The 25,139-nt window shown below is 30.5% G+C and overlaps 1 protein-coding gene and 1 long non-coding RNA gene across 6 annotated transcripts in view; one reads left to right on the top strand and one right to left on the bottom strand.

The window, feature by feature from the left end:
• Nucleotides 1-27: 27 nt before the first annotated feature.
• On the top strand, nucleotides 28-3,467 carry LOC141456903 (uncharacterized). The gene is made up of 2 exons (XR_012460104.1): nucleotides 28-167; nucleotides 3,291-3,467. It is a non-coding gene; the product is annotated as an uncharacterized lncRNA (long non-coding RNA).
• A 600-nt stretch (nucleotides 3,468-4,067) lies between these two features.
• The window catches only part of LOC141456892 (thrombospondin type-1 domain-containing protein 7A-like), a 258,640-nt gene continuing 237,568 nt past the window's right edge, over nucleotides 4,068-25,139 (bottom strand). The window contains exons 4-29 of one of the 5 annotated variants that reach the window (XM_074133255.1): nucleotides 24,391-24,561; nucleotides 23,437-23,564; nucleotides 23,133-23,330; nucleotides 21,869-22,098; nucleotides 20,192-20,327; nucleotides 19,987-20,111; nucleotides 19,709-19,882; nucleotides 18,377-18,501; nucleotides 17,860-18,068; nucleotides 17,242-17,431; nucleotides 16,971-17,154; nucleotides 16,755-16,873; nucleotides 16,076-16,273; nucleotides 15,791-15,991; nucleotides 15,289-15,484; nucleotides 14,404-14,542; nucleotides 13,815-13,990; nucleotides 13,086-13,230; nucleotides 12,759-13,006; nucleotides 12,371-12,510; nucleotides 12,145-12,290; nucleotides 11,824-12,031; nucleotides 11,537-11,716; nucleotides 10,987-11,133; nucleotides 10,460-10,550; nucleotides 4,068-9,419 (exon numbers count right to left, since the gene is read on the bottom strand). In XM_074133255.1, the coding sequence (XP_073989356.1) occupies nucleotides 9,374-9,419; nucleotides 10,460-10,550; nucleotides 10,987-11,133; nucleotides 11,537-11,716; nucleotides 11,824-12,031; nucleotides 12,145-12,290; nucleotides 12,371-12,510; nucleotides 12,759-13,006; nucleotides 13,086-13,230; nucleotides 13,815-13,990; nucleotides 14,404-14,542; nucleotides 15,289-15,484; nucleotides 15,791-15,991; nucleotides 16,076-16,273; nucleotides 16,755-16,873; nucleotides 16,971-17,154; nucleotides 17,242-17,431; nucleotides 17,860-18,068; nucleotides 18,377-18,501; nucleotides 19,709-19,882; nucleotides 19,987-20,111; nucleotides 20,192-20,327; nucleotides 21,869-22,098; nucleotides 23,133-23,330; nucleotides 23,437-23,564; nucleotides 24,391-24,561 (4,250 nt within the window). In that variant the 3' untranslated portion in view covers nucleotides 4,068-9,373. Of the gene's footprint in view, nucleotides 9,420-10,459; nucleotides 10,551-10,986; nucleotides 11,134-11,536; nucleotides 11,717-11,823; nucleotides 12,032-12,144; nucleotides 12,291-12,370; nucleotides 12,511-12,758; nucleotides 13,007-13,085; nucleotides 13,231-13,814; nucleotides 13,991-14,403; nucleotides 14,543-15,288; nucleotides 15,485-15,790; nucleotides 15,992-16,075; nucleotides 16,274-16,754; nucleotides 16,874-16,970; nucleotides 17,155-17,241; nucleotides 17,432-17,859; nucleotides 18,069-18,376; nucleotides 18,502-19,708; nucleotides 19,883-19,986; nucleotides 20,112-20,191; nucleotides 20,328-20,723; nucleotides 20,976-21,868; nucleotides 22,099-23,132; nucleotides 23,331-23,436; nucleotides 23,565-24,390; nucleotides 24,562-25,139 lie in introns of those variants that run through there. The other 4 variants (XM_074133256.1, XM_074133257.1, XM_074133259.1 and 1 more) reach the window with 4 other exon arrangements.

The following is a 25,139-nucleotide window of genomic DNA, read 5'->3' as shown; positions in this document are numbered from 1 at the left end:
TTATTATGTACAAAAATGGAATTAAAAGCTTTTAAAAAAGTTAGAAAACAAGTGTAAATTAAGGTACGCTTATTGTGATAAAATATGCCATGAACAATTATGGCCTCTATAATTGAAAAATTTGTGAGATTAATTATTAAACGGAACTCACACATTTCTATAACAAGGTAAAACATACTTTTGGTCATTATTTCTTCTAAAGCTAAAAACTTGAACATACTAGAGTTAAGCCCTCAAATAAATTAAGAAAACAAACATAACCTGAGTGATGAAAACCTACACCGACACACATGACAGTTGGTGATACCGAAGTCACATTTGCGTATGTGTTTACACTCTGGCTACCGTCAAATTGTCTTTCTTATCTTTTAAATTGATACAATTTTCGCCCATCAGTGTTTGGTTTAAAACGCTGAGTGGTGATAAATTTTATCGATAAAGCAACTACTTCAGGACAGTAGTGTTCTAACGAATCGCAAAAGAAATTACTCCTTTTCCTATCAAGAGACTAACTAATCTTTACTATTTCATACAAATATATCTAAAACACTATTTCAACAATGTAAAAGTATTTTTGTGCTGATTTAACTTATTTCATTCAAGTTTTACGTAAATCTTTAAAAGAGTGAAGGTCATTAAAGAAAGGAGGGCTTGAAGAAAGAAGTTATAATTTGAAATAAAAATTAGGCAAACGAGCACACTTTTTCTCTTCTACAGATGTTTACTATATCTTAGTTTTTTCACGTTAATAATAATATTTTTGAGGAAAGAGAGTCTACGTTCAAAAAATATTTCCTGAAAAAAATTCAAACAAAAGTGAAGACAGAAAAACAGTACAGGAAAACTAAAAGGAAATCGGTTCTTGATTTCCAAACCTTAAATTACCAGAAGAAGGTCGTTCGGCAGTATCCTAAGTCATTCAAAATTTTATTCGTGATCTACGTTTCGGTAACACAAAAGCAGGAACATATCCAATCTATATCTTACTACCTGCTTTCAAAAAGTTGTAAAAAGGGAGAATTATTTTAATCCCAGTGAAATTCCTCTTTTCCACTTAAGAAGAAGTATTGTAATTACATTGCAAATTCTCCTAGCTTTCACTGTGTGCAGTTGATTTCTCATACCCCTCTTAAAGGAAAATACTGTGAATCTAGTCTTATTTTTCCAACTATCTTAAGGGGAAAGTAATCAAGAGTTTAATTAATCTTACCGCTTTTTGAGGGAAACAAATTTAATAGTAATATAATTTTATAGGGATTAATTCCGTGATTAGCGTACTGGTTTCCCACGCGGAGACACACGGTAGGGAAAAACCAGCTTCTGGCCCTTAGATTTTCTCTTCCTAGAAGCTTCTTCCAGCTCGCTACCCTGTGCTGGTCAGTGTTTTCTGGAACGAAACAATATTGATATTTTTTCTAACTCGTAATTTAGGTTAATTATTTCATACTCACGTTTCACAGATGTTAGAACTGAACTATTTACAGAAACTGCACTTTAGAAGAGTTCTTAACTGCATTCTACAAAAGCTCACATGAATAATTTGTTCTGGAAGCACGTTTCGAAGTAAAAATAATAGGCCTATAAACTTACATATGTATTCTATGTTTAAAATAAATAATTGGAAAATAAACGTTTTCCAAAAACCTGTAAATATATTAAGAAAAGTGGCACTTCAGGTCGACTAATTTTCTTCGAATTTGATGTTTACTAATTTATTGAATTCCAATTAATAGGTGAAGAAGACAAAAATTGTTCTTGAAAGGTACTTTTAGGGAGAGCCTGCGCCCACTCTTCCCCCAAAATTGCTCTTAAATGAATTTTTCTAATAAAGTTTCAAATAAAAGTTGTAAATCTACTTGTACGCAATTACCGCAACAAGCTTAACAAACACTATTGAAAAAAAAAAAAATCTGAAAAGTCGATTCACTGAAGTCCAATTGGTTTATTTTGTCAAAAAGTTTAATGCCGTGTTCGTGGTGGCACTTAAACCAAATTTAAATCTGCGATTTTTCATTTTTGAGAAATTCCGACCAGACCACACAATCCATTCAGAGAGAGAGAGAGGCAAATCGACTACAAACCCTTATATGGAACAATTTTAAAAGAAAAAATACTTTTTCATACTCAGTTGAAAATTCAAGGTCAAAATCTGCACCATACTTTTGATGAGAGCACTTTAAAAGTCAAAATAATGCCACAGTCCTTGATTTATTTACCAATCCATTTTCGTAACTTATTTCACCATTCTAATTTCGTTGGTGTTACTATTATTACCTTATTCAATGTGTTATGCAGTTAACTGTCTTTTAAAGAAGGTTCGTCTCGGCGTTACTAGCCTCATTATTTTTGTCTTCATTATCTATACAGTGGTCAAAAAAAGTATTAATACACTAAGTTTTCTTACTTTATCTACTGAACTTTTGTTTCTAGGATGACTACTTGTTCAGCACTGAAATCGATTATAGTAACAATGAATTTAATGCTCTCATTTTCTTTTATAAACATAAAGAATTGATTAAAAAGCAGAAAAATAAAACCCTATTGAAAATTCATGGTCTTGTTTGGAGCGAAAAATTCGAAAATTGAAATGTTCTTCCAGAAAAGAGCTCATTACCAATTTAAAGAAATCATGGGTAGAAATCACATCTCAAGAGACACTAAACCTGGTGGAATCTATGCCAACGAGGCTTCAGGCAATAACAAATGCAAAGGGATTGCTTACAAAATATTAGGTCTTTAGTTTTGCTTGTTAATTATAACATTCAGACTGAGTGTATGAATACTTATTTTGCATACAATAAATTAATTTTCTGCTTTTTAATCAATTCTTTATGTTTATAAAAGAAAATGAAAGCAATAAATTCATTGTTACTATCTTCGATTTCAGTGCTGAAGAAGTAGTCATCCTAGAAACAAAAGTTCAGTAGATAAAGTAAGAAAATAAGTGTATGAATACTTTTTTTGACCACTGTACGTGCAATTAACATATACGCCTGAAATTAGCAGAATATGGTAATTTATTTATATTGGGGATAAGACAAAAAGATTTCATTGAAACTCCAAAATCCCAATAAATTCCTTTGTTGATTTCCGCAACACTAAAATCATCTGTCGTAAATAATGTAAAAATAATGTGTGTTTCTGCGGAATCATAATGCAAAAGAACTAAAATATCTTCTTCTTACATCATCGCCGGATTATCTTAAATGATTAGACCGAAACAGTTCAGTTTAGGATTGAAGAAAATTTGCAATTTACTGAATGTCTGACGTAGCGTCAATTTTTTTTAGGTATCCTGATCAAAAGTTATGCACGATGATCTCAAATAAAATTTAATGTACTCAAATTATGGGTTTCAATGTGAGATAAAACTAATGAAGTAAACTAATTAATGGTATTCCTTGTGATTGATTGTTTTATTTCAACCAAGTTCCTTCAAAAGATTGGATTTGCAAGTAGATGAACTAGGCAGAAGATTTGGTATTGATAACCTTTTTCTTAGCAAAATTCAAGATTCTTTTCCTTATTTATAGAAAAGTCAATATAAGTAATTTTTAACAATTACCTATTTTACATTTAATCAAACAATGTGTTGCTTCTGATGAAACAAATGTGTTGTACATTTTAATAGATTTTTATTTTTAATGAACTCATTTTTTTTCTTTCATTTTTTCCATTGCTTTATTACATATAATGGTTATCTATAAATTTTACACAACAATGAACATACAAAATTCGCAATAATATGTTTATGGACAGGTTCAGAAAAAACATTAATTATTCGCACTCTTTTTTATCTTCAAAAACAAAAATCACCCACAAGCTCATATTGCAGACTTAGCACATCTATGTATTGTCAATGTAAGTTATATACTTTATATATATTAGGTAAATATATATATACACTCAAATATATTTATGTGTGTTTATATATATATATTAAATATAGGCCAAATGTTTAATAAAAACATTCTCTCAATAGTTCATTCATGAAGATTTAATATGCGAAAGGTTTCTTGGAACACTAAAATAGTAAAAGTTAATTAAAAAAAAAAATATCAATACCATTTTGGTAAAACAAAGAGTTTCCTTTAATGTTTTCACAGGACAATTATTTCGTCACACTCATTCGCTCAATAATCAACATTACTTTAGAAGATTTTTTGTATTTCATTATATATATAAGTTTTCTTAAATTAAATATGTTTACGTATATACAAAAAGAAGGAAGGTAAGAATACAGTAGTTCAATTTTTTTTTATTTTTGTACTCGCATGAATTATTGGCGCCTAACTTTACCACTATCGTCAAGTTTAGATTCATTTGGGGCCGACTTTATAAAAGAGTAATCTCTACTTTTGATGACTTCTTTGAAGTTTTAAGATTTTTTTATAAAATCTTTGAAGTTTGCTGTTTGAAAAGCCTATTTAAAGCTTAAGGATACCGTATACCAACAAAGGGGCAAGTTTGACCTATCTAATTATAGGTTCAAATAAAAGAAGTAAAAAAAAAGCTGAAAAGTCATTGAAATTAAATGAGAATAAAAATTAAGCAGATTTTGAAGCTTTTGAGTAAAATAATTACTACTCCAATGATGTCCTTAGTTGGGAATGTAAAATAGTTTGGAGAAAACCCTTTTGGGAGTCAACGAAGTTTTTAAATAATAAACTTAAAAATATCTCTTGTTTTATCATTAAGAGTTAAATTGAACTAAATAACTAAGTATGATTTTGCTAATCCACCACTACTTACGAACTTTGTTGGACGCACCTAATGGCAGATTAGTCAAAGAACTATTTCCAGTATTTATGGGCATCATGTTTCAGGTATTTGCTGCATGTAAAGAAATAATCTCTTTATAATAAAAAAGTTCTTGGTCCGTAAGACTCTAAAGAACAGGGTGATGAGTACTTACAATTGAAAAGATTAAGTAAAGGTTTATTAAACAAACGCAAGCAAATGATTGTGAATTAATGAGGTTTCGTTGAAATAAAAATGTTCAGAAACTATGTTACCTCAAACATTATTAAGTCAATATGATATTTTCAAGGAAACTTCTCAAGTAATTTCTTTTTTAAAAGTTATTTTCTTTTATAAAAGGGCCCCTAAATGAATAATTTTTTAATAAATATTTTTTTGTGTGTTATTTAAATTAATCTGTATTGAAGTACTATAAAAAAAAAATTCTTATTTAGGTATGCAACACTTTACGATACATGTATATGTATGTATAACAAAAAAGAATTCTATGTATGTATAACCATATTTAAAACATGTCACAAAAGAAGCTTTCAGTGTAAATTGTAATAAATAATCACAATAATTAAGCACCATATTTTCAAGAATAAACAAATTATTTAAAACAAGACAAAGTAATGCATAAAACAAAAAATAATAAATAAATAAATCTCTGAATAACCTATTTTACCATGTAATAAAGGAATTTAATCATTTGTAACATATATTTTATATACATAATTTTTATTTTGACAAGAAATATATTTTATAAATAGTCAAAAATTTTCAACAATAAGCTAAGTAAATTTAATTTTTTAACCATAATAAAAATAAATAAAAGCAAATTAAATTAACTTCTCCTTTTCATCATCATTTTTCACATGCATTTCTTGATTTTTTCAGCAATAATTTTTTAGTAATAATTTGTTCAAGTGCTAAGAATAAAATACTTATTACTGAAAATATACATAAAATGTTGTAGGTAAAATTGTATAATACAAATAGAAAAGATTTTCTTCTTTTTTAAGAAAAATTAAATGAATTTTAATATTTTAATGACAAAGCAATGTATTCGAACACATATACTGGTTATAGAATAAACATTTTTTTAATAAAGTTTAAAACATGATTATGTCACAGAAAACTGTGATTTTTTTTAGAACTAATTTTTGGCTTTAATTCTGATTCCTAATTGAACTAAAGTTACGGCTCTGATTCTCATTACAGCAATTATCAAAAGATTTGGCAAGACAAATAATTTATTTATTTGAACTTTATGATTAAATTAAAATTAAAAAAATATAAGAACTAACTTTTAGAAAACTTACTCTTCACCTGAATAAAATTTTCCAGATTACCTTTTGTTTTACATCTTAAATTTTTGTATCTTTTTAGAAAATTAATAAAATAAAAATTCATACCGTTCTGATAACTCCGCACTCTTTTTATTTATTTTATTTCTGATCATATGTCTCCTCCCTCGAGAGACATTTCTTATTTTAAGTATCAGCCACTATACTCTGCTCAATAATTTTTGTAAAAGACAATTTTTATCTATTGCTCACAATATTAAGTTTTATTACCCTGCCCATTACAAATATTACTAATTATTATTCTTATTAAAACAATATTAATTTCACACTTTTGATGTTAACAGACATTTTACACACTATATAAATGTATTTGTAAATACATTTATACATATAATTTCTCTACATTAGTTTTTTTAATTCAGAGAAATTTGAAAAGTGGACATCGTCAACTCAATACTGCCCAAAGTTTCTTGGAGAGAGGAAAATCAAAATTCGGGCAAAATTATAGAACCCAAACACGTGTGACAGACTAAGTCTGAGACATTATCCAGCGCCGTGAATCCTGTTCGCATATGACTTTGATTCAGAATTTTTAAATATTTAAGCTCAGTTTAAAAGTTTTAAAATGATTACTCAACAAATAGTTTGTTTAAATTTGTTTTTTAAAATCTTAAACTAATATTGAATAAATGAATATATAACACAAAGTTATATAAAACAATAATCTTTCTTCCTTTATGGATTAATGAATCATTCACCAAAAACTATGAACAATGCTTTACAACATAAAGCAATGAAATAACAACCAGTAAAAGCTCACGTAGTACATAGCAAATTAGCTGCAATGTATATTTAATGTAATAAAAAGATAAATAATAATGGTTGCAAAGTAGAGTATCGCTGTCATTTCATCTTCACACTTTAGAAGAGCAACAACTGAATTCATAAACTATAAAACAAATTTTTAGAGTGATCAGAGAAAGCTTATAATGCTTCTTTTTTTTAACTCTGTAAACTATACATATTTCCTCTGGTTTTAGGTGGTAATATTAATAACTACCTCACTTTTTTTCTTATGAAGTATAAATTATAATGGTTCACAATTTACAAACAATTTTGCAGTGGACTGAAAAAAAAAGCGAAATTCAGAATATATTTATGTACTTTAGACACTTAGAAAAAATTAGGTCGACAGTAAGTCCTAAATAAAGAAAAAATAAATCCATAAATGGTTGCAGCATTTAGTTTTTCAACCTCTTCACTATCAGTTTGTGGATAGATTCATTGGACGTCCATCGACTTTGGTTTTTATAAATTTCTGTTGTACCATGGTCAAGATATAATGTATATAATTTTACATTTTTATGGATTAGAATTTCAGGCTATATTTGTGACAATAAGTCTAAAACAGGATGAAATTTGGGTAATTGCAAATGTAATAAATAAATTAGGGTAACATTTTTGAAATGGATGCTTAAATTCTTTTCATAATTATGCGAACTTCAAGCGGGTTCGGGCACAACAGAACTATTTAAGCCATGAGCTATATTTTAAAGGCATGATGACTGTTGCTTGTTGCAAAGAACTGTCAAAGTGGTTCAAGCCATTGGTTGACTTGAAAATGGTTCGTCTCATAAATTTTATTTTTTTTGTAGAATGATTTGTTCAATATTCGGTTTTTGCATATGTTGTCGCCAAATTCTTGTTTGATTAAAATAATAACAACAAATAAATAATAAAAATAAATAAATAAAGCTCAAAGATTAAGGAATCTTTTACGTTTCTATATCTTATCTTTGGTTTGTCTTTATTAATGAGATTCTGTAAGTCCTTAAGACAAAGAAGTCCAGAAATAATTTATTTAAAAATCAAATCCAAAGTAGTAGGCAGAGTGCAATTGTTATGCAATTTTGTGCTATTTATAATGCATTTGGCTTTTAACTATGATTTTGAGAATCTGAACATGCGTACTCTATTAAGCATATTCTTTAGATTATGACGTAAATGATGTACTAAATCGTGTATCAAAGAATAAAGGAAAACATTTTGAAGATATTTCTCTTAATTAATGAGTTTATTTTCAACACGGTGGTAATTTTCTTTTTCTTTTTTTTTACTTTCCGTTATAAATAAATAAGAACAAAAAGTGACAAACATTAATTGGTTATATTTCTATTAAGTATGTAAATATTCTTTTACAAAATTTCTGTATTTACATTTTAACTTAATCTTTTCATGATTTATTTATAATTTAAATACACAAGAATACATTTTTTGTTCTTTTTTTTAAACACTTATGTTATTTTGATCCAGATGAAATATTTACATCAATATTTTCTGTACTGAATACATTTCTGCTAATTAAGTGTTTTTTCTTTATTTTTTTATTCTTTTTTTTGCAGAAATCCTCTATTAGTTTCATTTTTTATTGTACCTCTATAGTTTAGGGATCAGGGATGAAGGGTACATTCATATACAAAATTATATTTTTCATTTTTCTTTTCTTTTTTAAAATCATTTTTTATTTTTTAACCGCCTGGTGCTACTTCTACCATCTTATGGTACAAAAATGTTGGCTTTATTCAATTTTTTTTTATAAATATTTGCTTGGTATCAAACTTTTAAAATTTCTTTTGTTTCTAATAAAAAACACTACACAGTTGATCGTTTGCTAAAAAATTGGCTCGGAAATTATTGATAGTATCTTTCAAACAACTTTGTTATCAATAAAGCAGCTTTCATAATTTTTTTTTTATTATTAGAAATCACTTCTGTATTGTTTTGCCCACTATATGAATATTGAAGTAATATTATTTTAAAAAAGTAAACAAAACCTGATAAAATAAAACAATGAAAACAACCCTTGTCTTTTTAATTTCTTATTTTATATACATTAGCATCTAAAAATACAAAATACTTTTTGTCTTCTTCTTTTAAGTTAACCAATCACTTAATACTGCATTTTTTACATCTTTTTTTTATCGGTAATATGTTCATCACAACCTTTTTTTAATTTTTTTTTTTAACATAAATAATAACTTTAGAAGTTTCTTTGGTACACTTCGCCTGTATTAAGCTTTGATAATAATACATCTTTAAAAAAAATCCTTTACCATAAGGTAAATATAAGTTGCATTCATAAGCGGATTTCTTATTTTTTTCTTTCCTTTTATTTTTAAACTTTTATTTTCGACATCTAACTCAGTAGCAAATTTAAATTAATGTTTCTTTTATATTTTAGATATAGGGTTGATCTTTTTGAGTTTAGATGTGAATTTAGTAAACCGACTAACGAGAAGGCCAATATTGAAAAAATTTTATAATTATTTTGCTGATTGATAACCCATATGTGATTCTCGACCTGAATGGCTGAAAAAAATATTTTTTTATTAAAAAAGAAGAATGAAGAAATAGTTGTAAAAATTATGCTGGCGATAAGCAGTCTAACTAAAAAAAAAAAGACTTCAATTTCAGAAAGCAGGCAAAAATTATAATTACCAATATTAAATAGATTTGTTAACAACATTTGTTCTCCTAAAATTTCAGACATTATTAAAAGTTGTATAGGGGTTGCCCATTTTTTAAAGTGAATGTTTTGGGAATTTTACAATTTCCTGGGATCCAGAAATAAGGGCCTACAACTTTTAGCTTTTGAAGAGAGCGATGAATGAGTTCTCTAACATCGAAGAGGATGATTGGTAGATAAAATGAGTGTAGGATAAAAAATAAATAAAAGGCAATGAAAGCGAATAAAGCTAATTCTTTTGCCAATGATATGGAGGTAGAGATAACTCTAAGTTATTCCCAAGGAAATATTAAACTAGGTAGGCAGAATAATTTATTTAGTTACGGATAGAACCAAATCTAGTCCTAAAATATATTCACAGGGATACGACTACCAATTAACCCTGCTTACTAAGGAAATATTTATGTAAGAGTCACGCATATTGCGGTTAACCTGCCAATAAGGCAAACGAATTATTTCGAATATGCGCGACTAGGAATTTAAGATATCTAGCATCAACGCACCTTTTTTTTTGTGGCTGCGTTTTACTGGAGCATGACTATTTCTTTTTGAATATTCTTTCTACACAAATCTTACTCTGGAAGAATCTGTATTAACTTTCCAGGAATGGTGTCTGCTTCTAAGAAACATCACATCCGTCCCAAATTGATCCCTATCTCAAGAGCATCCTACTGTTTTTTTAGTAAATGGGACACGACTAATTTGAGTTTAAAAAAGTGGCCGCTAGTTTTATGATCCTCAGTATTCAAAATTCTGTTTCCTATCGTAGTTGAGATTTCAACGTGCGCTATGTAATTAAATATTCATGCTTTTTCTTTAGCTAAAGCAATATTTAAACAAATGATTGAAATAATGAAAACAGTTGTTATCTCTTTGTACTTACCAGAGAAGATAGATGGAGGCAGCTACGAAAATGATAAATACGCAACCAATCCCAATCATAGCAAACATCCAAACACTTAAATCTTCATCTTCTGAAATATTTTAGATGTATATATAAATTTTAGGTATACATAGTGGCACATTTTTCTTTTAGTAACATTTTGAATGGATATATACAGACAAGACCATTTAAATTTAGAGATGAAGACATCGGATTTTATTTTTTTAGAAAAAATATTTAAAGACGAAATTGAATGGATGGAACTACATTTGTTATTCCTCTTTAAGTTACAACAACCGACTTTTAAAGTGAAAAGAATTGTAAGGAACATGAATACAATTAGAATTTGGATTTTTTTAATATTGTTTTTATAGTTGGCCTTTATATATTTAAAATCTCATATCTGTGGTGTTTCCTAGAGCATATAGATACATTTGTATTATGAATTTTAGTAATTTTTATGAGAGCTTAACAAACAGCTCTTTCTTTTCTCTTCTTAGGTGGACCTTAACAGTAAGTATACCAACCTGGATAATACATTCTGGCCTGAACTTCGTTGACTTCTGATGGACAAGCTGTTTGTTGCAGAACAATGGCCCCGTCTTGGCAAATACAATGTCCTCCTTGCCATTGGCAAACTGAAGGTCTTGGTTTCTTCTTACCATTACATCCTCCTGCAATATTTATTTCTCACTATTAGCTCAATTATTACTAGAAAGATATTTTTAAATGTTTTTTTTTTCTATCAAACTTCTTTCAGTTAATTTAGCTCCAGATTTTGCGTGCTCGAAATTATTTTAAAGCAAGAAAATTTAACATCAAGTTTTTTCATTCATTTCTTTAATCGCAGAGCTTTTCGTTGCACCGCCTCACAAGACTGTAAAACATATTTCTGAGTTGCTAGTAAAACATACTCTACAGTAAGAAATAATATTAAATATTAAAAAAAATTAAAATATAAAAAAATTAATAATTTGGGGTTATCATTTATTTAAATGCTCTTCAGAAAGTATCTTGATGTACTGGATAAATAAATAACTTATTAAAACGTATTTGTGTTCATCTTTTTAGGCATACCAACTACATGAAGACCGTCCGACCGTTGACAAATAATATTTCCGGAAGAAGTAACTGTCCAGTCGAAGGTGTAGCAAGGACCAAGATCACAAGGACGGGTTTCCCACAATGCTTCTGGACAAGGTTCTGCTCCAGCTGATTGTGGAGGCCTGATGACAGCTCTAGATCTTGTTTGATAACCTTAAAAATTTGTAAAAATATTAGCCAATTCGTTTAGCTCACTACGCTTACAATTTATTTAATTTTATTTTAAAATATTGTCTTTAAATAATTTTGCTGTAACATACCTGTAGTATCTTTATTACAATCTGCATGACAGTGCGACCATTCGCTCCAAGAAGAAAGTTGACAGTCACTTTCACAAGGACTGTGACATGGTTCCCAGGTAATTGGTCTCTTCATGCCTGTGCAATGCCAAGCTTCTACTGTTGTGTTATCATTACCACGTATACAGGATACATTTCTAGTTCGAATTCCATGTCCGCAGGATGCACCCTAAATGAAATAATAGTTAAATTTTAAATCATGCTGTCTGTTTTTATATTTTGATTTTTTTGCACCTTTGCCTTTGATTTTTTTTTCTGGTTATCAAGCGAATTAATATGTACATTTACATGCAATTGACATGGCGTCCAAGAGCTTGGCTGCCAGTTGTAACAAGGTGTAGCTGGACACGGCTTCCACTGACTAAGTTCTGGGCATGGTCTGCCTGATGAACTAGCTGTCGTAGCTACCTCTGCATGTCTACTCATACCTAAACATTTAGTAATGGATATTGTAATAAGCTTTTTCATGTAACCAATAGTCTTCTCTATAACTGCAGCTATTACTTACTATAAAATGTCTCACCAATCTCCCCGCATTGACATTTTGATGTGTTCCATTCACTCCACGGTGTCAGTTCGCAGTCTACTGGGCAATCCGTATAACACCACATTTCTGTAGGCTCAGGTTTAGGAGAATCAGCACACCAACTAAAAGTAAAAGTTTACCAAAATCTATCAACAATGTTTTATCGTCAGTCCAACATTCAGATTAACGAAAGGTATCTTAAACCTAATTTTGGGGGCTATGGTTTCCACATCAGTTTAGGGCACAATAGGACGACGAAAGTCACAAGGCCTTTAGATCCCAAATCCATAATAGTTCATGTAATTATGACCAAGTTTTAAAAGAATAACTGCGCGAATTTTTGTTGAAACAAATTTCTAGAGATATTTACCTATCAGGAACTGGTCGATTATCACTTCTCAAACAGTATACAGCTCTTGTAGCCATACCTTCCCCACATGGACTGCCTCCAAGCGGTAAACATGAGCTATAATTTGTTACAACCCATTGATAAGTAAAGCAAGTAAGATTCAATTGACAAGCCTGTGTCTGAATTGAATGTGGACAATTTGCGCCACTGTTTGCCGCTGCTCTCAGCAGAGATCTAGTACGTTGTTGCTGATTATTGCCTGCACATCCCTGTAACAGAATTATTAGATACTATTTAGCAATTATTATTATTATTTTTTACTCATTGCATCAATAAGATTTTACTTACTTTAGGACAAATCGACCATTCGGACCAAGGGCTAAGCACACAATCGCCTGGACAAGCAAGGTGGCAGGCGTTTATGTCAGCTGGTTGAGTGGTCCAATCACACATTTCTTCTTTGACTTGTGTATTTGTCCGAGTATCTACACACCTAAAAAAAATGTTTGGGTAAACATCAACTATTGAATAACCGAATAACATTATTTAGTATGCATATAAATGAGGTTTTAGATAAAAACTAAATTTTTTCTTTTACATTTCTAGCAACTTGTAATACAATAAGGTGTTTTTGTCATCTATGTTATTTGGATCTTCCAACATTATCATTCGTAGAGTATGGAATCAGGAAACTTTGACTTCCTCTCATATTTCTAGTTAGGCGTAATATTTCTTTTTCTGAGGAAAGGATGGCACCAAGATACCGAAAAAATGGTAGAACGTTGATGCTAAGACTGGGCAATAGGGCAAGTATAAAGGAAGTCAAAGGACATTGTTCTTCTATTTTTATAGTTGATTTGCCGGGCATATTTTCCTGGACAAATACTCATTATTATTATTATTTTTAATGAAAAACTGATCATATAGTTCTCAGTAGTTGCTTTCTTGAATTGCTCTCGATTCAAATAATTATCGCCATAATTTCATTTCTGATCACCTAACGGTCATTTTTTGTTTATAAACACATCATTAAATACTATTTTTGTTACAATCCCAACGTACAATTCGATTTCCTACCTAACTTGTCTATATTGGTCACCAGTACCGCAACCTTGTGGTCGATCAGAAGGAAGTAAGGTGCAATCACTCCAACCGCCGGCTTGCCATTGGTACACATCACAAGGTACATTACATACTTTACTTTGAACGGTGCTGCCACAGGGACGACCTCCAGCGGAAGCGTTACGCAGAACCTTTAAAGTGAAAACATTCGGTTTTACCTCAGATACAGATTTACACTTGTGAAAGTACCACTATCATTAAGCATCAATATCTTAGGAAAAAGTAAATAAAAAGATGATAGATATTGCTCCAGCATAGTTTTTATCTATTTAATTAAATGTATTTAACAAAGCTTGTTGATATTTCTTTAAAACATTCATTAAAAAAAGCAAGAAATATCAATATCTCTAAGATTATTCTTAATAATCCATATTGCCATGGAAAGAAACATTATTCCCATTATTACATTGGAAGTTTTGACCTTTATTGCTGTTATTTACAGGAAAAGTACTTAAAATACCGACAAATTTGTTTAGGGTCCACTATTTTAAAATAAAAAAATTATTTAATTGTATGAAAATGGGTTATTTTAGTATGCAAATACCTTTCTCGTCCTTTCATGCATTCCTGGCCCACACTTTGAACTACATTCTGCCCACGGAGTCCATTCTCCTAAAAGACAGTCAACAGGACAAGGAACGAAGCATGGCTCTTCTTGCAGTCCATTGTTTCCCCCGCATAGACTGCAAAAGAATAGCCTAAGTTATCCTGGTAAAATATATTCGTGACTAAATGCCTTTTTTAAATTTTATATTTGTATAAACTTATAATTTTATATCCCAAAAAATTTCTTCAAACCAGTTCAAAGAAACAATTTTGAATTTAGTCGAAGTATTTTTCTATATTTTGAAACTAAAGTTAACAAAAGTTAATATATAAATATATGACTTTTCTTCTTTTAATTAGGAAAAAGTATATTAAGTGGCCAGAGAAAGCCAGAGTTCTTGCTAACCAGTAAGGTGACCTAAAAGTCCGTAAAGATGATGATTCTACAATTAATTATTCGTTATATAATCATAGTATACTATGATTTCAACTGCACAAAGGTATATTGATTGCCTGATAGAATATAGCTACCTAGGCTTACCGAGGATCAATTCTGTACCTCGAGTTCCATCCTTTTCTATTTTGTAGCCGTTAGTGTGCCCACAAAATCGCTTGACACTGGCGGTCCCCATTTTCAAGCATCTTTAGTACCAAAATCAATCATTAACCATTATTCATTTTCATCGCCTCATCGTCTTCGCTGCACCAGTTTGAAAAACCAAACCTATAGTTTCAGCATTCGTTTCAAATAAAAAGGTTACCTCTTTACTCTGATAGAACAAACATAGCCTTCTTCAATGAAAAATATATCATTTACTTTTTAAGGAATATATTAGTTTTTTTAAAAAATTTAAATGCAGAATGACTAAAAATACTTTATTACCTTGGGTCAACCATTTGATCCTTTTGATCAAAACATCCCATCGCTCTGTATCTCGTTCCGGTTCCACAGGGAATACTGTCATTCGACAAACAAGTAGACCAAACCGAAAGAGCTCGTGGAAAATATTCTTCACAAGGACAATCCGCTGTTTCGATTAGCGATAGTTCCTTACATGTGGAATGTTGCAAAGATAATCCTGAAAGAGATTAAATTATTCTCTTAAAAAGTGATTTTAACAGAAATGAAATTTTCGAATTAAGTTGATGAAAGTTGATGGTTTATGGTTCTGTAGGTAAAAAATAAAAAAGTGAAAAAATACAAAAAAGAGATATTTAAAGTATTTAACTTGACAAATCTTTTAAAAAAATAACTTTTTCGAACTAGAGGCGATTTTATTAAACGTTCTAAATAAGAGTGATTTAATGAAATCAAAAACTGAAATAAGAACAGCAGGCGGGTGATATCAGCTTAAATAAATATAATTTATAATTAATTTTCATACCAATTAGTTCTCTAGTTCGAACTTTCTTGCCAGAACAAGGTCTCTTGCAAGGGGACCATTGAGACCATTCTGTAAGCTGGCAGGGAGTATGACAATCAGCGTGGCATCTCTGGACGCTGACTGGAATTGGTTCATTTGTAGCCAAACAATGCCTCAGTTCCACTCGAGAGCCAATAACCTCTTCTTTCGTACACCATAAATCTAAAAGTCACTTTCATAAATTTTGTTTTCAAAATAAATGTAAGTTACCAAGTACTCTACAATAATTATTTTAATTTAAATCACCTCGAGTCCTCAAACCATGGCCACATCTGACACCTGTAGCCAACTGACAATGTGACCAATTTCCTGTTGTCCATTTATATCGGGGGCATGGATTACTTCGCGTGTAACATTGCCTGTGTTCTACAAGAGGTCCACAGTTATGGCCTTCTAAGACTACTCGGTACCTTGTCTGAGTGGATACTTCTCCTCTAGTGCCATCTGTAAACAAAGAGAAAAAGTAATATTGTTCTTTCAGGTTACTTAAAAATTCAAATCTGTTACAACACTTATACAAACATTAAAATTTTATTTTAAAAGCAAACTCTATAGTTTGTTTTTACTCAAAGATACAAATAAATAAATAACATCTATTGTTCTACAGACCAAATAGATCCAATTATAGATGAATTTCAGCAAAATAAAAAGAAGTAAAATTGCATTATTGCAATTTTAAACTTAGAATTGCAAAGCATGTTAAACTCTATACTCGCATTATATCGTTCGTAAAACTGTACATTACCATGAGGGGACACTTTAGATGTCTGACAGAAAGGGCTGAACAATCTGATATATTAAGAAGTAATACATTCAAAATAATTGTATATATTTTAAACTCCAAAAATTCTAAATTACAAAATTAAAAGGTAATTGGTATGAAAACCTTCACCTTGCAGGTTATTTAAGCGAACACTTTACTTACTGGGATAACAAGTTTGAGAATTACATTCAGACCATTCTGACCAAGGCGATACTTCACATTCTGTTGGACAATCTTTATTGCACAAATCGGATTCAGCAGGTTTCTTCATTGTTGCACATCTGCAAACAAAACATATAGAAATTTATACGTTCAGTTCAAGGAAAATTTTATCGTACTTATACTCTTAATGATAGTTCCGTTTTAATTACAACTTACTTTTCAGGAGATACATATTGTTGATTTTCAGCACACCAAACTTCTCTAACTTTCACTCCTTTACGATCACAAGTTGCATTACACTCTTGCCATGGAAGAGTCAACCAGCTATAACCATGACAACCGTGTGTATTACAACCTTCAATCTGCATCATTTCATCAGGATCCGGACAGGCATGACCTCCTACATAATAATTTAACAATAGCAATAATACAATAACAATTTAATTTATTTCGATCTGCTGACAAGAAAGTTTAATAAACTGCTGACCATGACCAGGCGGAGCGATAATAGTTCTGTTCCTAGATCTAAGTGCCATGCTGGTTGGAGTTGAACAAGACTGAGAACATGGAGTCCAAGCTGACCATCCTGACACTACACAATCGTAAGGGCATGGAAGTAGACAGGACTCCTCTGCTAATGGCATTAATTCTGTACAAAAACTATCTGGAACGGTTTCCTATGGGTCAAACAATTAAAATTTATTTACTCTTTTATACTTAAATATCTTCACTTCTAGACTCTAATAAACCTTTTCAAGATTTATTTATTTTATGGGCTGTAGTTCTGATAAAAACTTTTTTTCAATAAAAAAATTGAGAAAATCTTTTACATTTAAATCAAATCTCATGTATAAATGTTTAAACATTTTAAATAATGGGTATTTTTTTTTACAGAATTTTTAGGAAATTGAATTAAAATATATCCTGCTAAATGTATCCAAAACGCACTTTGGTTACGTTAATACAATTTCTCTATTCTGCTCGGCCACTGCTTCTGTCCTCGCGCCTGAGAATTTCATACATAATTCTTACAATGAAAAATCCCACAATTTTTTTTTTTATTTTTTTAACTCATCTAGTTCAAAATAATTTGCAGAAAACTTACACCAGAGTGTGTGACACATGAAACATGCCTAGTTCGAGTTCCAGAGCCACATTTTGTTTGGTGTGCATTCAGATAACAGCTGGACCAAGGTCCAGTACGCCAAGTATAACATCTTGGATGAGGACAGGGTTGAACTTCAACTAGGCTAGGACAACCTAAGCCTAGTTCACTAGGCGCTACTAATACAGTTCTACGGCGTTCTCTCTCTCCTAAACAAAAAATATTTTATTTAATATTAGGAGTGATTCATTGTAAAAATATAACAATAATTAATTGAAAAAAATTCTGAAGAGTGCATCTGATTTTGAAGGGTGTAATGATTAAAAAGATGTGCTAGATAAACTTTAATAAGAAACGGACTAAACTGTTTTTCTGAAAAGTTCAAAAGCTATTAAATTGAATTCTACTTGTACTTTTTTTTTGTGATTGCAAGCTAGTAATTACAACAACAACAAAAATATGTATCTTATACTTTTGTACAAAACAAACAAAATAAGCACTAATAACTGTAACCTACCCCTATGAAATAATCGCACAGGTTGTTCTTGGCCTGACGTAGTACATGTATCTGGATATGGTTTACATGGTCCCCAAGGACCCCACTGACTAACTTCACAATCTCTGGGACAGGCCACCTCACATCTGTAATAACAAAAATCATACAGTGTAAAAAAACCATGTTTATTATTTAATTTTTTTTTTTTTTTTGACGAGTAAGAAGTGTTGGGCAATAAACAGAAATTGTTGATCGTGATCTTTAATCGAGTAGCTTTATAAGAGAAATTATTCAAGTTTCCTGATCTTGACAATTGTTCAGAATGACGATTTAAGTTAAAAAGGAAACAATTATTATATATGAGTATTGTTTAGTGAAGAAAGCAGTCTGGAGTTTCTTACATGACTTAGATCTATAGATCACAGAAAAAATTCCAAAATTGTATGGTCTAAAGTCCAAAGCTTCAATTCTTGCGGATTTTTCAGAAATATTTAATATGAAGAAAAAGGTTCAGGTTTGCCTAGCGATTACTAATATGTTATTATGTTTATCTAATAAACAATGCAAGATCATCTAGGTCAGCTGGAGGACCGCAGCCTCAGAATGTTGCACCATAAACAAATATCCGAGATGATAAAATTAAACAGTTAGTATTTTTCTTATGATGAATAAGTAAATAAGTATAATTTTTATTTGCTTTCAGGGTATTACCCTATACAAATGGAGTATTGAAACACATATTAAACAAATTAAAGTAGCATTCTACTTTAATTACATTTAATTGCATATAAAATAACTAAAAACTAAAAATGTATTGTTTTTATATAAAAGATAACTAGACTAATGACAAAATAAAAGACAACTAATAGAATTAAAATTGATAAAGAAAAATAAACTGCTCTTTAATTTTCAATATTTATAATGAATTCTCTAATTTTTAATGCGGATACCACATAGTAATACAAATTATTAAATTTAGTGAGACTGTCAATAATTAATAAATTATGTAAATTTTCCTCGTTATCGTGCTCAACTTTAATAAATTCTGATAAATATTTGTTCCTGGCAGAACTAAATGATGGCTTACGATGAATAGTTTACGTAGAAACTAAATATCGAATTGGCCTCGAAAATGAAGCTTCGAAATCTCACAATCTTATTGAACTCAGGACTTTCCAATATTCCCAATGATCTCTTACAAAATTACTGCAGGTTTTAAAAATATTTTTTCTTGAATAAATCCTATAACAGACTAAATTTCAACTAATTATATTCATTGGGTGTTTCCGAAATAAAAACCAACATAAACACTGAACTATTCCAAAAAAAATAAATGGTAAACTCAGTTTTTACCTTTGGACAGTGGGTGGTGCGGGTAAAGTTAGACAAGACGATTTTGGCAGCGGCTGACCTCCATCAGCTTTTACACAGGTTATATTTCTGAACTGAAGCCCTCCGCCGCACACTACGACACCTATTACGCCTGGAAGTGTGCAAGCACTCCACTTGCTTGTTACCCATCGGTATCTGAAATGTTTTATATTTATTTAAACACATAGAGAAGTAATCATTTTTTCCTTAATAAAGTGGCAAACATAAATGTAGGATTCAATAAACTTTATAAAACCTACTTATGAGAACAAAGGGGAAGATTTGTTCTAGTTCTCTTTTTTTCGATTAAATGTGGACAACTTTGTCCTTGTGCTTCGTGTAAACGAAGTATTTCTCTTCTCCTTTCTGAAATTCCTTCCCATTCCTGCAAAAATATATTGATTTTAATTATTGTCACAAGATTTTTAATAATGTAACTATTAACAAAAAATATTTAATTCACACATTGCCGTTAGGATCAATACACCCTTCCTGTATCACAGTCCATTTTGACCATTCACTAACTGCACAATCTTGAGATATAATGCACGCTCTTTCTCTCATTGGTAGTCCCATTTCTGCTCGATCATTTACACATTCACTGAAATATGGATACAATTAACAAAATCACTGTAATAGTAAACAATATTTTGTTATTTATTTAAATGTAAAAATAAATGAGAAAGTGAACATAATTTTTAGAACAAAATAACTTTTTCACCTACTAAAGTTAGTACAAATGGCGTACTAATATTAACTTTAAACCAACTATACCAAAAAAATTTTAAACTATAGATTTGAGTAAATAGTGGTCCATCAACATCCATAAACTTAATAGAAACTGATGGTCAATTGTTCAATTGGTTTACTAAAATACATGCACAAAAAATGTGTTTGAACATGCAATTTCAAAGTCATACAATGTAGTAAATAACGATTATTCACCTCTTCTTAATATACGAGTATGCTATAAATTTTACCGTAATGTTTTTAGTACCTCAATATCTTTGGTAAGTGTTCACATATTTGATTTGCTAAATTTAGGAGGTAATTGGGACTGTTGTATTAATAATAAAGCGTAGATTTGTAAAACCCCATTTCTAATATCGCGTACTTCTTAACGCTCCGATCTATGTATCTAACCTCACTATCCATAATAATGACCTCAAAATCCCTTTCATTTCAGATCTTGCTAACACTCGTTTCTTCAAATTTCATTCCTCTACAGCAGCTCAACCTAACCCTCTAATAAAACACCTATCTTACTCCACATTACCAGGTAATCCTCTAATGAGATTGAAGAGAAGATGGCCTCGTGATCTTTTCTTATCGTGAGAGCAAAGCACGTTACTGGAGTGGCACCACTGGGTGCCTTATCCACTCATGATTTTCTTTTTTTTACCATATTTGCTTGTTGCAACAATTGTTGCAGTGGTAAATTCCAATAAAAGATTTTTTAAAAAAATTATCGCGTATGACTACTTTTTATTTGTTAGAATAAAATTGTTTATAATAAAGTATGGGCTTTCTCCCCCGTCCAGTCACCTAATTCGGTAGTTGGACTTAAAGCTCCACCTGAAAAAATAGGCGATTACTTTATGTTGATTTTTAGGGATTTATTTAATCAATTATATAATTTATTCAAGGTCGAATTCACTTAATTAAATTCTAAATTAATTAAATCAAATAATGACGATTCATGAAGAACACAGCAATAATTGAAAGGTTTTACTTATTATTCCTACAAGCTAAGACGAAGTTTTAAAAATGAAAAGAACGTAAATGTATGTATTCAAATTCAGATAACAAAAAAAATTTCGATCGAAATTCTTATATTATTATACCAAAGCTAAATTCCTACATAAATCGGTGAAAACGTTTGCGAAAATTCTGAGTCATTTTAAAAATGTACAATACATACATATAGAAAGCTTGCTTCGCTTAGAAATAGGGTACAGTTGGATAGGTCAGATTAAAGACTTTTTTCATTCTCCCAGATCAGTTTTTGCTTTCTTACTATACAATAATTGGTAACGTTCATTTACTTGTTTAGTTGTCATGTTTTATGTAAAATCAAACCTAATATTTATAAGAAGTAAGTAAATTATGCTAAAATGTAATGAATAGCATTGAAATAACTACCTAACATCTACGGCAATGCCAGCAGAATTCAGACAGGTAACTGTCCTATGCTGGGTCCCAACTTGTGGCCAGTGCTTGTAGTAGTTATCAGCTTGTCCTCGGTTATCACCATCCCATAGTGATACTCCTTCCATTTTACATTCTCCCCATTTTTCTACCCTTAATTTTGTACCTCCAATTGGTTTTTCACATCCTAGTTCATCAGTATCGCAAGATTTCCATTCACTAAGCTGTAAATATTGCAATAGTTATCATTAAAGAAGAAAAATACAATCTTTTAATTATTCACTGACAACAGAGTTTAAAAATTTATTTAAAATCTATCTACATTGACGTGATTGAGTTATATTGTGTGAATAAATATTAGTTAGCGAAGAATAACCAATACCAGCCAGAAATGGCAAATTTTGTACTCGACAAATAAATGATTACCTTATATTTTATTCTTAGTTTCAAGATTTTTTTGATGTTATTAATCAAGGTGAATAAGGTGAAGGTGAGCTGGAATTGACCTTGGAACTATAGTGAATGAGATAAAAAATTGTTTCAAGGGAGAGCACAGTTAAGAGCAAAATAACCGAAAGGTTCTTTGCTGTAAAAAACAAGGTAAAATATTATGGTTGTAGGTGAGATTTATTTCCTAGAATTGAAGGAAAACCTAGGTATCTTGAAGGCGGACTTCCAACAAGAACACCCTTAGGACACAAATAATAGAAATTATTCCAACAACATATCCTGATTTAATCAGCAGAAAGATGTATCAGTAGTTATATATGTATATTCGATAAGTATTGTGACAAACTCTCGAACCTGGCTTAACTTAGTAAAAGGGAGAAATAGTTATGTCTAAAGAGATGAATTTATAGAGTTGCCATGACGTCTAGTAGCAAAGTAATAATGATAATAAAAAAAGTAATAATAACAAAGTAATAATTAAAGTGTAATTATAGTTATAATTTTGAAGCCATTTTTTTGACCGAGATGTTTGAAAGTCTTTGAATAATCCACATTCGCGTTTTGGATCTGGTTTGGATTCGCACAAAAGTCTCATTTTCTGCATAGAAAAAGTATTGAATGTGTTATTTTCGATTTTCCATTGCACAAATATTTGTAAATTCGAAACAGCCTTACTAAAGCAGATTATCGATTGGGACATTTTAGCTAGTTAGCAATGTAAATATTTATATAGGAGCAATAACACAGAGATAAGCATTCCCAAGGGTCAAAGCAAGCGACATTTGTACCTAATTTAAATTGTAAATACCTGAGGACAAGGTTGGGCACCATCATGTGGAGCAACTAATACACTTCTGGTCCGATGTTGGGTAGAATCACAACAAGGCGTCCATTCGGACCATTCTGTTAGCACACATTCTTGTCTGTATGGTATTTCACATTCTCTGGACGATTCTGGTCGTTGGCCAACCACCAAGCAATTATCTTCATCGATTACCATTGACATCTATCATGTAAAAACAAAATTAACTTTTATAGGCTTATGTTTCTATATGGTTTTATGGAACTCTTCTCTCATTATGGTTGTTATTCAATACATAAATTAGGTTTACCTGAATATGGTCATGTGAGGTTAGTATACATGAAACATTTCTCTCCATAATCCCAGCGTTACTGTTCGACACTTCGTTATCTGTAGTTAAACATGGACCCCATTCACCAACTTTCCATTCCAAATGTTCTAAAATAGTATAACACAAACAATGGTAAAATAGACTGATCTAATAATTAAATAAACTACAAAATTTGAACTTTTTTTAAAAATTTATTTTGCAAGTTCCACCAGCGCTAGTTGAACAATTAGTAACAATGACAATAACTAACCCTATTACACACCCACTAACTGAGGGGAGAAGTTACACTACCTGAGTCATCCTTTGAATTAACTACTCTCTTCAGAAGAGAAAAGATCGCGAGGCCTAGAAGGATGAGCTTGAGATGATAAATGGCGGACAAGAGGATTGGAATGAGACTAAGTTCTGATGAAAGTTTTGACAGCGAGTTCGAACAACCAGGACTTACTTTATTTCTAAATTTTTGTTAAGATTTGAAACGTAAAATGGAGCGTTATCGATAGTGCGGAGAATTTACGATTGAATTCGTTGAAGATTGGAGCTTTTCGTTGAACCCCACAGTTCAATACTGTATACTAAGTGGGTTTTAGTATAGAAGTTTATATCAGTCAATTGTTATGAAATTTATACTAAAGCTAACATGAGCGAAAGAAATGAAAATCCTTGAGTAATTACAATCGTTATAAAACTAGCAAGACATAAACAAAGCATTCTTATGGCCTCCAGTAGGTGCCATTTCTTAGAAAATCTAAATGTAAGTGTAGCAAGCTTTAGTTTGATAAATTTTAAGGCTGAATTAAGTCGCACTAGAATTTTTTTTATTTTGTTCAAGATTTATTATTTTTTTATCACGAGTCTAATAAGGTAGTACTTAATTCTTGACTAACGTAAAAGAAATGCAAGGTGAATTAAAACAAAAAAAATCATACAAACCTTTATGTCTTCTACAAGCTACAAAACATTTTTTAGTCCTTTGAGGTTCTTCGCTGACTCTGCAAAGATTAACTAGGGAAGTTTCACCCGTAGTCTTTTCGGCACACCATACTGTTCGTTCTCTGGCACCTTCACCGCATCCTTGTGGTACATAACATGAACCCCATTCACCTGAAAATGTTATCCAATAAATAGATATTTCATATCGCTAACTAAGATCCCAAAATTGAAAAAGTAGTAGTGTGAAAGATGCTTTTTTTCTTCTTTTTTTTAAAAAAAAACATTTTTCATTTCACTCTTGAATTTTTTTGTACAAGTGCTCCAAAGAAAGTACAAAGGACACAGTAGAGTTGGCTTCTAAAGCTTCACCTCGTAGATACAAATTTTAACTTCTGAATATGTTGGCAATAATTGAAATGTCAATTACAATTTAGGTAATAGAAAAGATAGACTACATCTTAAATCTCAAGTGGCCAGCTTGTTTGAATAATAATAATAATACTTTATTTTTCAAAAAAGTAAATTCAACAATTATTTAGAAAAAAGGTCTGCCAGAGACCAGCTTGTTAATTACTTTTATTATTTTAATTTAATACTCCTTTTTCTCACTGCTATCCGGTTATAGATTTTCCTTTCTTTCAGTATCTGGTTTATTAAGGTAGAAAACGTCTTTTCCAATTTATTAATTTAATGCAGAATAATAATTCTATTACTGAAAAGAAGTTGTATGTCGCGGCTAGTGCTGGGTA

This window comes from Rhodnius prolixus, unplaced genomic scaffold (assembly GCF_049639745.1).
Source record: "Rhodnius prolixus isolate KJV_2025 unplaced genomic scaffold, Rpr scaffold_10, whole genome shotgun sequence".
Taxonomy (NCBI): Eukaryota; Metazoa; Arthropoda; class Insecta; order Hemiptera; family Reduviidae; genus Rhodnius; species Rhodnius prolixus.
This window is presented reverse-complemented; position numbering and strand designations above follow the sequence as displayed.